This window comes from Mugil cephalus, chromosome 23 (assembly GCF_022458985.1).
Source record: "Mugil cephalus isolate CIBA_MC_2020 chromosome 23, CIBA_Mcephalus_1.1, whole genome shotgun sequence".
In the NCBI taxonomy this organism is placed as follows: Eukaryota; Metazoa; Chordata; class Actinopteri; order Mugiliformes; family Mugilidae; genus Mugil; species Mugil cephalus.
Genome location: NC_061792.1, coordinates 7,064,151 through 7,079,733, shown reverse-complemented (window position 1 = coordinate 7,079,733; position 15,583 = coordinate 7,064,151). Strand labels below are relative to the sequence as shown.

At 43.2% G+C, this 15,583-nt stretch overlaps 1 protein-coding gene across 2 annotated transcripts; it reads right to left on the bottom strand.

Annotated features, from left to right (window-relative positions):
* Positions 1–7,270: 7,270 nt before the first annotated feature.
* LOC125001132 (zona pellucida sperm-binding protein 3-like) lies at positions 7,271–12,413 on the bottom strand. 2 transcript variants are annotated; one of them, XM_047576998.1, is made up of 11 exons: positions 11,931–12,413; positions 11,744–11,846; positions 11,186–11,304; positions 10,996–11,114; positions 10,631–10,734; positions 9,748–9,925; positions 9,474–9,591; positions 8,257–8,348; positions 8,088–8,182; positions 7,553–7,711; positions 7,271–7,427 (listed from the first exon to the last, which is right to left on the bottom strand). In XM_047576998.1, the coding sequence occupies exons 1-11, from the start codon at positions 12,297–12,299 to the stop codon at positions 7,300–7,302; spliced, it is 1,584 nt and encodes a 527-aa protein (XP_047432954.1). In that variant the 5' UTR covers positions 12,300–12,413; the 3' UTR covers positions 7,271–7,299. The 2 variants fall into 2 exon arrangements, with proteins under 2 accessions (XP_047432954.1, XP_047432955.1); XM_047576999.1 differs by having other exon boundaries at positions 7,553–7,675.
* Between the last annotated feature and the right edge of the window lie 3,170 nt (positions 12,414–15,583).

The following is a 15,583-nucleotide window of genomic DNA, read 5'->3' as shown; positions in this document are numbered from 1 at the left end:
GACTCATGTTTATGTGTACTTAAAGAAATTTAAATTTGTGGGGGGAAATTAAAAAGAAATATAAAAAATGTCTAATCAACCAAAGATTTTGCGTCCACCCCGTTGATGAAAAAGAGCAATGGTAGCATATTATTAGCATAATAGCATTTTTTTTGACCTGCTGCAAATACCTATGTGCTTGCTAGAATTGTGTTTCTCTCGTTTGATGACAACGTAAAACTATGATTTGTCTTTTCTTTTTGCTTTGTTTTGGTCTCAACCACCTGTGCACGGATAATATGTTACATTAATATAAAAAATTTCTAATCAACCAAAGATTTTGTGACCCTCTAGGGGTCACAGACCCCTGTTGAAGACATGTGTTTTAAATTAAAGGACTAGCATGTAGAGTATAGTGGCTTCTAGTGGTGAAATTGCAGACTGCAGTCAAATGATTAACTCTAAACGTACAATGACCCACATATGAACGTATAAATGTAAAGTGACTCTAGATTCCGCAACTAGTTCGTCCAGTCTAGGCTACTTTAGAAAATGATGGCCTCCATGAAAGATAACTCACTGCCTATGTAGTACAAAGAACAAAAAACACAATGATCCACACATTTTTCCGCTGGGTCTATTAAATCCTAGGATATGAAAACTTCCGGTTTGTGACTTGCACCACATGAACTGAAGGTAAGATTCCCTTTCATGCATTCATTCACTTCATTCAAAGTTATCTTCCACAAGCTGTCTTAACTCTGTCAACTGTCCGGCCATCCATCAAGAGTTAAAAAAAACAAAAAAAAAACAGAGGCTGGGAACCAGACAAAGGTCCGTCTGCCAGCGCCACAGGTGGCCACATGGGACCCTCAGAACTCGGATGAAAAAACAAATCTCACAATAGCATCAAGTGGAAAACAGAGATCAGAGGCAGCGTGGCAGCCCCCATTGGGGATGTTTAGGGATGCGTTGTGGAGGTGGGGGTGAAGGTGTGGCTCTGCAGGTCAAGCCAACGCTTTCCTCTCACCTCCTCTGGGAGGGACCTCAGTGTCAGTTACAACAGGAAGAGAGTGAAGGTCAAAGCACAGACATATTGTCTTCCTGTCTGTGTGACGGACGCCTGTCTATCTTCCTTTACCATCTCTGTCTTACACATCAGCACATATAGAAAGAAAACTTTATTAGTCTCCAAGGAGGATGGAGTATTAACGTTTCAAAAACAAGAAATACGCACAAACTCAGCAGATTTAATGCACCAAGTGATAACTGTTCAACCTTAAACTCCTAAAGACTCCTTTTCCATTTCCCATACATTCAAAAATCAAATGTATAGGCAGGGCATCAGCAAACAGCACAACACCCCGAGTGTAATATTCTCCTCTTGGTGATAGTGGGTACATTGAAGTTCACTCTCCACTGATAACTGCCAGCTCGCTTTAGACAAAGAAAACAACCTCCACATTGTCTTTTATTTATTTACTACCTTTCATATTTCAATTCCCGCATTCGGCCTTATCTTCTCTGTTGCAGTCCCATATTATCAATTCAGGCGGTAAGGTGGGTGGATTTTTTATTTGGGCATGTTCAAAACTGTGCTCTGTAGCAAAAAACACTCAGCTAAAGAATTGGATAAATTAAGCATTTGAGCTGACAGACCCAGACCCCGTCGCCAGCATGGGTTAACAATCACGGTTATCATTTATTTATTTGTAACGGAAGCTTGAATTGACCCAATTAGCTTGAAAATGTTCCCTTTTGCATCAATACATTAGACATCGGGGGACTATGGCTTAAAGCACCCTCTGTTTTAGAGGAAAACAAACCACAAACTAGCAGTGTGTGAGAGGTGGTCCTATCAGAGGTGTCCTATCAAGATTTACTTTATTGAGTATTCAGGTAAACGAATGTTACGCTCGGTTGCAATAGCACTGAAGTTGCCAACACCTTAGGCCCTCTATATTTCCCAACCCAAAAAACTTCAGAGTGAAACAACTACATCATACAAGTATTGTGATAGCATGGACAGAACTAGCTCTTCTTGCTTCGGCCACTAAGCCCGCTATGGGCGATTCAGTGGTAGGAACCAACGTCGGAGCACTTTGTAGAACTCGTTTCTGTCATATGTTGCTCTCATTATTAATTGCAGTAACTGCGGCACCCAAAAGATTAGTTCAAATAAGTCCACTTCGCATCGCCAGTGGTTGTTTTTTGTTTTTTTTGGCCATTTTTAGTGCATTAATGTAAGCGAACGTTTAAATAAGACTCACTTGTAAAATATTTTTCAATTAAAGGTCCCGCATGTAGAATTGAGTGACATCTAGTGGTGAGATTGCAGCCTGCAGCCAAATGTTTACCCTTCTTTCAACAAAAGAACAGTGGCCCTCATAGGAATTTAAAAACGTGAAAGGCCTTTTGTAGAACGAGTAAACCATTAACACACTCGTTTTTCTTTGTGTCAGTTTCTCCCATTGCTCATTGCTGCAACTGCGTCACTTAAAAGTTTAAATTAGTTAAAATGCTCCTCGCCCTCTTCCAGTCAATATCCTCATGGCAACTAGGCCAAAATCAAAGGCTGGGTATTTTTGTATTTATTGTGCACTGCAACTACTCTGTGAAATGTTAAACTGGCTTATTAACGTCGTTGTTAACACCTAAGTATTGCAGGTTTGATCTATACGATAACAACAACATTACTCCAGTGTGCTGTAGTGTTGCTCTAATCTGAAGCCTTGACCCAGTTCCATGTAGTGTACTACTCAAAATGACCTTGGGCTTCATGTTACATGGTGTAAGCTGTTTGCACGCACATTTAAATTTGTGCTGAATAAATGCTGAATCACTGGCCAGGCAGCAACTCGTTTGACTGAAGGCCAGATCTGCAGCCCCTGCAGCCACCGTCACTCTTCAGTCCATTATCTCGCCACTATAAAGCCTTTCGGCGGGACAACGTCACGGCCGTTTCTTCCCTCTGAAAGGCGCACGTGGCCCCTTTGATGAGATAAACTGCAGAAAATAAAGACGCGACAAAGTGAAGCCTCTTTCAGCCTCTCCGGGCAAACAATTCATACGTCTATTTTAGCAGATAAGGTCGCGCAGACAGACTGCCCCACCCCTGAAACCTCAGAGACACACACTCGTCCCTTTGTGCCCCGATAAAGGAGACCGGTGGATGCATGTAATCAGCATATTATTGATAGTCTTAATGAGAAAGGCTCTGAGTCACTGAAGCCATTAGCCGGGATAAAAGAGGCTTAATTGTTTTGTGCGTGCGTATGAGTGTGTTTCGCGGCGTGCACGTGTTCCCCGGCTAAGATCAGGCTAATTAAATCCATTTCCTTCGTTAGCAACTTTTTTTTCTCTCTTAATTAAGAGGGTTAATTATGGGCCCGGACAGAGGTCGCGCACATGTTTGCGCACGTTCTCCAGATCAGAGCCGGATGTAACGCTGCAGTAGGAGTAGGAGAGGCATATAATAACACAATGAGCATTCGGGCCTTAAATTAAACAGCTTGTGATATTTATTTCAGTTCTGAGAAGGAGCGAATATTTTAAGCCAGATAGTATTTTTCGTAAATGATGGAGTGAGAACCTCTTTGGTAATGGTCCCCATTGTCTGTCTTTGTTAAACAAAATTTTTAAAAATAACATATATGTGCTCTCCGGTTGGAAATAACAGCAGTTTTCTTGTCTCAAGGAGGAATCCACATGTTGTGGTTTCCTGTCAAGAGCATCAGCCAACAGGTCTGGTGTTAATACCGACTTCTGTCATCACCGGCAGCGTGTGGCACGAGGAGACGTCGGCAGCATACCAATGGTGTGGAACAATATTCCCCAGCACGCTCCATCTACAGCAATAATATCGTTATAGCTGCCAGACATGAGAGGACTCTCCCTGCCCGACACTGGACACACACCATTACTTCTGATGGTCCGTGTGTCTGCATGAAAGTGCATGTGTGAATTGAGTGTGTGTGTGTGCGTGTGCGTGGTCATGCCCTCGGGGTCACACATCCTGTCGGGGAAAATGGCTGATTCAGGACTCTGTGCCATTTCGCCTGTCAACTTGGGTCCATGCCTCCATAACCGTTAGACATCTCTGGGTGGGTAACCAAATCCAGTATGATGGTGATGGTGATGATGATGGTGATGATGATGATTCTCCGCGGCTATAACAAGACATTAACACCTTTTCCACTCTGTTGACTCCTCTTACAGCTGCGGGCAAGTTTTGTATGTAAAAAAAAAAAAAACGACATTCTTGTCTTGGCGCGCTGCATCTCAGCCAGGTTCTAATGGAGAAAAGTACCTCATGCCTGCTAAATGAAACACTGTAGATGTGCACCATTTAGCAAAATGATCACTGTCTGGTACTAATGTCTGGGAGGCCGTGTATTTTTGGGGTCTACTTTTCAAAATATTCATGTCTAACTGCTAGAAGACACAAATATGTATAAAATGATCAGTTTGAGTGAAGATTTTTAGCTTCTTTTAGGTTCATTTTTTGCTTTTGCTGCCCACGAAATGAATGTTTTGGTTCATTTTCTTTGTTCTATGTGGACAAAGGTGCATTATGCTCCTGAAGTGAACACTAAAGATCCTACTTTACCTACTTTTAAAATATTAGCTTCAAACTTGGACTTATGTACAGAAGCTTTGAAGCTGCAAAGGTTAATTTGTGTAGTGTGAAAGGATAAACTCACACCAACCACCAACCGTTCATCTCCACTGAAATTTTTAGCATCCTTCTGTATTGTTTTTGCAATTAAAATGTTCTGAGTCACTGATTTCACTGTTCTGTCAAACTTAGTTCATCTAAAAAGGCCTTGATCAATGTATTGTAGCGTGTCTAGCCAGAATCAGACAGTTAAAAGTTAGCACTGGTTTATTTAGCAGCTAAAGAACCAAATATTTGCCTGTGGAGTTGGTGGAGACCAAAATAGAGCCAAAAGAAGAGTGATGGTGTTTTAAATTGCTGAGATGATGATGGACTGGCTCACTAAAAACTAACAAAACATATCGTCCGTGCACAAACTTGTTTCCATTCATCCAGCTCTTGTATATTATATTTTTTTCAATTATTTGTTGTCTTATTGAGGTCGGTTCCAAGCTCCGATGAATTCGTAGACCATATTTCAACAAGCAAACAGCTAAAAGCTAAAAGTTAGCAGCAGGTCATCAGCTCAAGCACAAAATGATGGCCTGGGAAGTTGGTTGAGACCAAAACAGAGCGAAAAGAAAAGAGCAATCATAGCTTCTGTGTTCTTTTGCAATTAAAATGTTCTGAGTCACTGATTTCACTGTTTTATCAAACTTGGTTCATCTAAAAAGGCCCTGAACGATGTATTGTAGCGTGTCTAGCCAGGATGAAACGGCTAAAAGTTAGCACTGGTTTATTTAGCAGCTAAAGAACCAAATATTTGCCTGTGGAGTTGGTGGAGACCAAAAAAGAGCCAAAAGAAGAGTGAAAATGAGTACTAGCAAGCCAGTGACATCTCATTGTCAACTGTTACGGCACTAGCAAGTAGCCTAAAAACATCCATCAATAGTCGCCACTGAGTGGGACAGGAAGTGCATCCTCATGCAGCACTTAGCGGCCTGTTATTTCTCTTTGTTCTCTGTTCCTTTTCCAAATCCTTTCCCCACATCCTCAATGATTCATTTTAGTGCGAGGCTTGCGGTTTCGTGTCTATCACCATGCCTCTGCATGGCTGTCGCTGTCATGCGTCCTGCTGGTGCATCATTAGGTATGGCTTTTTATTAGCCTCTGGTGTGCCAGGGATGGGAGGGGGTCAGCATTGCTCCGGCAGTAAACTAGCGCAGCCGTCAGCTCTGCACACGGGAACAAACACCCCATTAAACCAAGGCCTTCACATATTACTGTAATAAAAGCCCCTGCTCTCGCCTTTATGGGCTTTTTAATTATGTCTATTCGTCTTCCTGGGCTTGTGAGCAACAGTTCATGATGAGCCCCATTTCATGAATACTCCACCACTGGCAGAAAGCTAGAGGGGGTGAATTAAGGGAAAAAACACGAAAATGGCCTGAATCTAAAATATGACTGTTGTTACTGGGATGGTACTTTATGTTTTAGCTCCCAGTGTGGGGCCGGTGCTGTTGCTTTTCATGTTCATGTTCATCTTTTTTATATTTTTATTTTTTCCCTTTCTTCTGGATGCGGTTTATCGTAAAGATGGAAAAATCTCATGCAGTTCAATTGAATTGCACGGCAGCTTAGCAGTAATGGTGTATTAAATTAGTGTATCTCCCGAGAGATGATGGTGGACCAGCTCGCTAAAAATTAACAAAACATATCATCCGTGCACAAACTCGGCTTGAAGTCCAAAATATTCTCGTGCACGTTTCATTTCATTCAGCTCTCGTATGTTCAATTTGTTGTTTTATTGAGGTCAGTTCCAAGCTAGACGATATTTCAACAAGCAAACAGCTAAAAGCTAAAAATTAGCAGCAGCTCAAGGGCCAAATATTTGCCTGGGAAGTTGGTTGAGACCAAAACAGAGTGTAAAGAACAGACAAATCATAGTTTAACGCCGTCATAAAAAGAGTACATTGGTATTTACAGCAGAAAATGACTATTATGCTAACAATATGCTACCAATGCTCTATGTCATAGGTCTTCAACCGGGGGTAGGAGGGTCACAAAATCTTTGGTTGATTAGACGTTTTTTTTTATACATATTCTTTTAATTTCCACCACAAATTTAAATTTCTTTAAATACACATTAACATGTATCCAACACATTTTAGCAAAGGGATAGCTTAATTTTGAATGCAAAATTATAATTTTTTGCAGACTCCTGCTCTGTTTTAAGTGTGTTTAAGTAGCTAAGGCTTTGCTAACATGCTTCCGCCCGCAACAGATGTTTATTAATTGTTAAATATCATTGTGCATCCTCATTCTACAAGAAAAGTCCTTGCATATCATGACAATTGCAACCATATACAGTCAGGTGCTCTTGCATTAGGCTTTAAAGATAACACACAACCCTGTGTGCTATTAAAGCTAGCCGATTGATAGAGCAATATACCGTAGCTCATTGTGTACACAGCATACCTTTTTTTATGACCAGGTCATTTTCTGCAAGGCTGGACGCTGCAGCTTAACCCCTTTTAACCCTGGGGACCCGATATAGATACCATCATCTCCTGAGCACAGCCACTGCACAAGCGACTCTCAAGGGCAGAAAAGCATTTAAAAATCTGAGACTTCTAGATGGCCGATCTCAGCCTTATATCATTAGCTAGAGGGAAACCAAACAAGGAAAGAGGCTCGGTTGTGAGTGTTTTATTGTCTTTAAATCAGGTGGAGACGGAGTATCTGGTCGCCTTGTGAAATCTGCTGCACATAATGGCACCTGTGAAGACTAAATACAGCACAGCCAGGGCCGCACCCACTCCACACAGCACGGCCATCGACAAATGCAAGGCTGAGGAGGGAGGGCGATATCGGTTCAATTAGTTGCAGCAATTAGCAATGAGGAGGCAGGCAGATAGCATGGAAAGGGGGAATTTGAATGTTGCCACGGAAGGAAAGCCACCAGCAGTGTCTTACCAGTTTGAGCCAAACCGTCTGTCTGGATTAGAGGAACTGGAGGAAGCTCCGTGAGCTCCTCTTCCAGGATGTTCTCCATCAGCAGGATGGGGCCCAGAGCGACCGTCTCCTCCCACTCCAGGGCTGAAGGAAGACAAGCGGTGCAAGTGGAGGGGAAAACTTAAAAAAAAAATAAAATCTCCTTAGGGCGTTTAGTCGTGCGAGTCAACCGTTCACGACACGACTGATTGGTTGGACAATTAAAAGGGATTAGCTGGAAATCAATCCTCCACATAAACAGCGGTGTGAGCCAAATGAAGGCAAGGAGGCTCATCTAAACACGGGTGGAGCCATTTTTTACTCCAAGTTCCTCCAAGTGAATTAAGATAATCCTTTAATTTATCCCACAGTGGGGGAAATTTCCTTTCTAATATCTTTTTTTTTTATTTTTCTAGTCAACAATAAAGGACAGTGTTGAGATTTCCCCTGAGCATTAGCAGCACATGTTCAGTATCCATCCCTGGGTGTCATGTAGTGTCACTCCTGTAAACCGTACCAGCATCTGCTGCGAGGCTCCGTCTCCATCTCTGCTCGCTACAGCTGGTCTCACAGCAGCTACACACCTCATTGTCTCCACCTGATGCCACCCATCTGTCCGGGATCCAAGACACATTTAGTTAGTTTTCATGCCTTTAAATGCCTTTTTCATGTTTGTTTATACAGACCTTTTGGCTTCGTTCAAGAATGAACAGGCTTTGTGTTGCGAGTCGACGGGGACGGAGACGGTTGTTGCTTTCAGGTGACATGTGATGTAAATCTAAGTTAAATGACATTTAAAACAAAATAAAAAAAAATAATAAAAAAAAAACATTTCAATTCAGTACGCACAAAATTAAAACGAGACAATACAGATCTGTACAAATGAACTGCAATTCCTGGAATGGCCACTTGAGGCTCTGTCCAAAACAAACGTAATGTTATTTCATGTAATTTTATGTATATTTAAATTATATTAATGTTATATCTAAAAAAAAGGGGGCGTGGCTGCTTTGAGTGTGGGGTGGCTGCACTTACAGGTTGCTGTTTTTTTTATTTTTTCACCACATATTGTGCGACCCGAAGTAAGAGCACGTATGAGGACGGCACTGTGTAACAGAAGTTGATGGACGTGGATCAGTACATTGTTTTTTAAAACAATAAATGAGTGCGTCTCAAGGAAGATGACATGACTGCAGAAAAACTAAGCTGCATATTTCAGGTAAAAACCAGACATAACTACATATAATGAGAGAATAGTTAGCTACTAGCTAAAATTACTCAGATATGCGTGCAGATATTTCTGCAAATGCCGAGCTTTATTTTGCCCTGTCAAAAATCACGTCGTAATGAGGTTCCAAAGGTATTTTAGTCATGTATGTGGTCGCTCTGGCCAGAAACCCAGTACCGCCCTCATACTTGCTCTTACTTTGAAAACAGCAACTTCTGGATGCAAAATATGAAGAAATAAAAAGGGGGCGCTTTTTTTTGTTTCTGTCTATTTTCAGAAACTGAATATGAAAATAGACCGGTACACACAAGTGTAGGCAAACCTGAAGTGTTACCCATAAGTCATGATTCCCGTTTTCTATCTGTTAATTCCCATTAAATTATTTTCTAACTTCATTTTTATGTCACACATCCATTCTTGCTTCTATAACAGCCTCTTGGTTCAGTATTACTTCACAATTCATTAACTCCCTTCATTTCCTCCAGATAGCTTCCGAGACTACTTCTGCCGTGAAACAACTCTTACCCACTCTTGCTCCCATTATGTGCCAGCTTAGCACGTTAGAAAGTGAAACACAACTTCTGCACTGTGAAAAAAAACCTGAAATGTCTCGACTGTGTGATGCGTGATCGGTAGTTTTTAAAAAGCGTATAAACACGTCGAGGAGCAACTCACTGAATTCCTGTCATCCTGGTGGAACCTGAAGGCTTTCAGCTGGAGGTGAAGTTTATCCTCCCGGCTCCTCTGCATGAAATAAGACTTGGCTCCTGTCAGCTTAGCATCGGTTAAACACCTTATGACGACAGGATTCGTAAACACAGGAATCATTCCGATATCTGTAAGATGTGCGGCTTTCAAACATGCACCTCGATTATTATGACTAACTGACTCTTCGGGACAAATACGACCCGCTTGAGTGCTTATGTTTAGTGTCAGGGCGCGCACTCACCCGTGGTTGGTGATGAAGGCGTAGCTGGGCTGAGAGTTGGGATCGGGGTCGACCGTCGCCACGCAGCTGTCCACGTAGACCCTCAGAGGAACATGGTGGCCCAGGAGGACCGACGCCTCCACGTGCATCACGTCACTCAGGAAGTAAACACTGGAAGGCCTCTGCGACTGCCAGTCCTCTAATCAAATACACAAGATATAAGTGGAAAAGCAATGCCGGGGCCATCAATCTGATTAGATGAGAGCTAAACGATGCCCGTGGGAGGGAGCGGGTCAGCGCTGCAGATATAGGTTCTGCAACAATAAGAGGAAAGTACTTTAAAGAAGGCAGTAAATGAATTAGAGATGCAGCATAATCATTAACCTGGATAAGAAACACAAATGAGCATCTGCATCCGCAAAAAAACTAGTTTAAAAACTTTCATCATTTCCTTCACGTCGGCGCACTTTCACAGGAAGTAAATCACGGGAGACGGCGCGAGGCGCCGTCAGGGCCAACGCGAACGGGAGTCTGGCGCGGCAGAATTAATTAGAAAACATAATCAGCTGTATATTGATCGCTTTATCGCGCAGAGTGACCCGGCGGGGTCAGCCGCAGCCTTGACGCGGCGTGTAATTTCAGCTCATCACCGCGCATCAAAAGTTTTTCGCTCCCGTTCATCAAGACCCCCGCTTAGCATCCTCCGGTCGGTCGCGCCGAAACTCTTCCAGGGCCTGAGTGATTGCAATTAACGCTCGTCGCCGGGGAAATTAGCCGCGGCGCCCGGTGCAAATCAAAAGTTTTTCCTTTTCGCCGCCGAGCATCGTCCCCAGATTTGATTTTGATTTTTTTTTTTAATCTTATTATTATTATTTTGACCTGCACCAACCAGCCAGCCACCCACCTTCCATGAGGCGCAGGGAGAAGTGGAGCCGCTGCTCGGCTTGCACTACGGAGGCGAGCGGCTTCCAGGTGGGCCTCATGGCTGCGCTGCTCACGTAATGCCTCCTGTGAGGGGCAATCACAGGAAGGACGGGTGCAAAGAGAGGCTCATCAAGGGAGAAGAATGTTTACTTCCCTCACAAGAACAGAGAAATGACAAAATGACAACGATTGACGGGAGTAAATGGAACCATCACAGGGTTTCTGCAGCTCTAAGACTGTTAGAAAAGTCATAATGTGAAACCTTGAATATGCATACCTTGTCTGGAGACTGAATTCAACATTAGTCAAGACTTGCATGCACCCCGAATACATGGGGGGGTTTACCTTTGATATTGGCACTGAATTACCACCTCAGCAGGGTTCGTCTTCAAAATGAAGGTGCTGCTAATGGGTGTGGGCGAGTACACCAGAGAAAACGCGTAGACGAGCACCTCTGCGGTCATCTGAGGAGAGCATAAAACAGTTGCTGCGAATGCACAGCGGCAGGCGGACGCGACAAAGAGAAGCCACGCACCGTCGGGGTGCTGCCGCAGCCCTGTGGCTCCGACTCAAACTGCAGGATGCGGCCGTCGGCATGCGCCGCAGAGCATTCCCCCAACTTCAGATCGCTCGGACGGATCAGCTGCCTGTTTCCTAAGAACACAGAGGAAAATTTTTAGGCAAGACCATTACCTGAAGGGATTTTTTTTCCACCCCCCTCCTCTCCGGTCAATAACACTCACAGCAAGTGGAGGAGGTTCAGCCACAGGACAAATAAAAAGGTTTCTTAATGCGTCGCTGTAAAGTCGGCATTCGAGCACCTAACGGGCAAGCAGGATGCCCCTTCTCGGAGTGTAGAAACGAGAGGAAACATAATATTGATCAAAGAGCCTGCAGTCTGTGCCATTTGCAGCAATCAGCGCCGAATGTCCCATCTTCACCGTTCTGTTCAATTTTCCAATTTGGACCTCTAATCCGACCCTTTCTTTTTCAGACATCGGGGCGGGGGGTTCGCTAAGTGGGCCTGTGACGGTGCCACTGCAGACAGGAAACCGCTACGGATCGATTCGAACTAGTAACGGGCAGTCTTTACCTAGGAAGTTCATCTTGACCTGTACGGTGACCTTTCCCTCGCCACAGTGCACCGACACACTGTCAGCCGGCACGGGCACGTGCTGTTCAAACTTCCCCACCACCTGGAACAAGGTGGACATTGATTTACATCGAAATTATATGGTGCAGAGTTCACAAGTCACAAAGATCAAACACGTTTGAGGTACCTTTGATTTCATCTTTACGGGTGGGTTCAGATCTGGACCTTGAACCTTGGCTTTCTTCCGAGCTTCAACTTTTTCCTCTGGGTTCAGCTTCAGCGGTACGAGCTGGTTTTGAAATGTCCGCACAGCTGGATTCCTGAGCTGGTAACTCCTGAGCTGGTAGGTGACGGGAGAGAGGACCAGATCCTCTTCCTCCATCTGGTTCGACGGATCCGACGTCTGCGTTGATCTCAGCTGCTGCGAGCTTGTTGTCGTTGGCTCTTGTGGGATTTGAGTCTCGTCGGTGGTGAAGTTAAACCGGCTTTGCGTAGCGGAGCAGAAGTTCCCACCTATGACGAGTAACCCTAACAAAACAGCTTCCCTGAACCCCATTACAACTTTTCACACAAAAACCGTTGTTTTGGGGGGTGTTCAGAGAGCACTGCTGCCTTTGTGTTAAAAGTGAGGTATGAGAACCAGGCTCTGACTCCACCTACTGCTAATGACTTGATTGGACTCCAGCCTGGAGACTTTGAAGCTTCTTCTTCTACCTCAGATCAAAAGAACTGCACATTATTTAATGGCTGTTTAGCTGCAGACTCCCCAAGACAAATTTACTTAGCTTAGCTACTTTATTTAGCTTCAAACTTTGGTTGTGGATGTGGTACTTATCCATAGTCAGTGTATGTCCTACAGTAGATGGTGGTTGGAGAACCAAAGAGAAGGAAGTTAACAAAAGAACCTAAGTTCTTACAACTTCTATATCATCACAGGTCTACATTTTCCAACTGGGAACAAAAGTCACCAAGGCACCAGACTCCATTGACAAAACCCATGATTTAAGCTTGTAGGCACAAAAGCCCTGCTACCACTATCAAGACCAGTTAATTTTTTCTTCTTCGATAATTCTGTTTCTTTCATGTATTAACACCACAGTTTGCAGTCATATGAACGTGTTAAAACATTAAAGTCACACAGTACTAGACTGGCAACTCCCACATTCTGAGAGGTAAAAAATAGTGGTTTTGTCAATGGAGTCTGGCGGCTTTGAAGAGAGCATTATGATTCAGTTCCCCATCAGAAAGGATAGGCCCCTCATACAAACCTAATAAAACCTAACTTTCCCTTTAATAATACAAATAATTTAAGTGATCTCCTGTACTATATATTTCTTGCGTGATCTGTGAGTGTTTTAATGGCAAACTCTGCCCAATGTCCACTTGACGTGATGTTAATGAACAAAGACTTTCATAAACAGAAACAACCCTGACCCCTAACAGTAAGCGGCTTTCACTGCCCTCGCGAGGCCAATCAATCAAAGCTCTCGGGGAGTTAGGAACCCGGGTTTTTGTTGTTTTTTTGTGCTGCGTTGGTCTTGAATGTCAAGGCGACGCGGTCAACAGTCTGCAGAGTTCAGCAGAGTCGCTCGTAAAAACTGAGATTTACGGCCGTCCACCGGGAGACTCCGCAAATGTCACCACCGCTTAATGCACACGTGTGTGTTGCTACGTGTGTGTGTGTGTGTGTGTGTGTGTGCATGACATGTAACAGGAAGCAGGGGGGCGTGTCTCAGACCTGCGCCCAGCGAGAATATCCATCACACGTATGAGTGGAAATGTGCCCTATTTTCTATTCCACCTGTTACCAATCATTTCACAGTGACAGCAAAGCAGGGCCTCGGTCTGTTCAGACTCTTCATTTTCTCCAACCAAAGTCCACTCAAATTTCTTTGAATTTAAAAAGAAGCATTGGGTGAGACAATATTTATGGCTGTTGTGACATTGAATATTATTTACATCTTAAATATCCAGCCCTCATGCATCCTGCAGCCCTTTCATCTTTGCAAATATCCATCATCTTTGGTGACTCCGGCCAAAAAAGTTCAACTTCCACTTCATCTTTGTGCAGGATTTGTTGCTAAAGTAAGTTAAATGCTGCTTCGCTAAGTTCCTCTTGAAAGATTTCCCCCTGATGATACATCAGCTCTGCACATTGCAACTCTGCAGCACCACTCCTGTGTCAGCTAAACCTTCCTGCAGCTCTGTGGCTGTCATGTGGAGGGGGGGTTTAGTTGTTTTTTTTTTTTTTTGCCCAGCAGATGAGCAGCTTTATTTTTATTTTCCCGATCTTGTCTTGACTTTCACAGCTCTTCTTAACCGCCGCCGTTCCTCTGGAACTTTTCATGCAGTGGCAACAGCGGTCTGAAAGCTCTTTGATATCTATTTTTAGTAGAATCCCACTGCTTTGTAGGGATCGAGTAATTTAATTTTCAGAACCGCACTTAATAGAGGAAGCCATGATTGTTGAGTGTTTACGATTGACTGCGTGTAAAGATCAGACATATTCACGAAGAGCGGTTTCGAAGCTCAGTGTGGTGGCTCCGACCGCCGTCTTGACTCCATTTTACTGCCTGCAATTTCAAAAATAGCCATAGACATGGAGCTGAGAGAGGCAAATAGCCGTGACCACCATCCGCTTGTCACTCAAAGTGGCCACGCCTTAAATTATGTATGGCTAGTTATGGATAATTTAAACAGTTGCGCTATAAAAAAATCACATCCAGTTGACAAGAATGGAGAAATTACCTATACAGACCCAAGCTGTTTTTGTACCAGGCTGTAAATGTGTGTATTTCTGCTGTAAAGTTGAGCATTTTAACTTAAAGGGCAAATAGGAGTCTTTTGGAGCATCTAGTGGCCATTTGAGAAACTGCAGTTTATCAAAAGTTTGTGCAGAGTGTATAGCAAACTTTTGCACGTGCCAAATTTAGTTTCCCAATCTCTTTAAAAAAAAAATAAAGAAATAAAAGTAAAATGCGGCCTTGTGATTGGTTCTAGGCAGCTATAGGGGCGGGGCCTGCTATGAACAGGAAGCTTAGATTGGCAGTTCTTGTGTGGCGCTTAAGTGGCAACCTCCAGGCATGAGCGATGAAGCCCATGCAGAAGTGCAAAAAACTGCAGTTCATCGAGTTACTGCCTGGTACAAAAAATTGGTTTTGGTCTCAATGGTTTATTTCACTATTAGTGAATTTTTTTACTAACTCATTTGTTTATTTTTTATTAACACGGTAGCCTGAGCTAACAGGTAGCGGTGAGTTGAGTGGGCGGATGTCACAACTTCCAACACAACGTCCCACTTCCATATTTGGGATATCTGTGTGTGGGTGGATTACGGTTCATTTATTTAGGACATTACACACAAAAGTTTGGGCAACTCTAGACAAATCACATAGTAAGTTCAAGTATCGTCCATGATATATACAGTCAATGGTGGCGCTCTGTGTGAAACTATGAACTATTGACTACTATTGACTATAAAATATATTGGATTTGTGTTAATGTGTATTTGTGGGGGAAAGTTAAAAAAATAAGTATTTATAAAAATGTCAAATCAATCGACAGTACCTCTACGGACCCTATAGGGGCGGCCAGACCCCCTGTTGAAGCCCTATGCTTTAGAAATGAACTTACTATGTCATTTGTCTAGAGTTGCCCAAACTTTTGCGTATAATGTCCTAAATAAATGAACCGTAATTATGTGAAGCCGCATGTGGGCCTTTTCTGGTTTTTACGTGATACACGGATAAAAACCATAATGCGATTTCATGGGAAGAAAGTTCTGTTTTTAAAAGCTAAATGAGTTTAAATCTCTTCCCCCTGACAGAGATGCACTAATCT

Coding starts and splice junctions, on each gene's coding strand:
- LOC125001132 (XM_047576998.1), bottom strand. CDS start 12,299: ATGGGGTTCAGGGAAGCTGTTTTGTTAGGGTTACTCGTCATAGGTGGG. Junction 9,592..9,747: donor GCCTTCATCACCAACCACGG/GTGAGTGCGCGC, acceptor TGTCGTCATAAG/GTGTTTAACCGATGCTAAGC. Junction 7,428..7,552: donor AGACGGTTTGGCTCAAACTG/GTAAGACACTGC, acceptor CTCCCTCCTCAG/CCTTGCATTTGTCGATGGCC.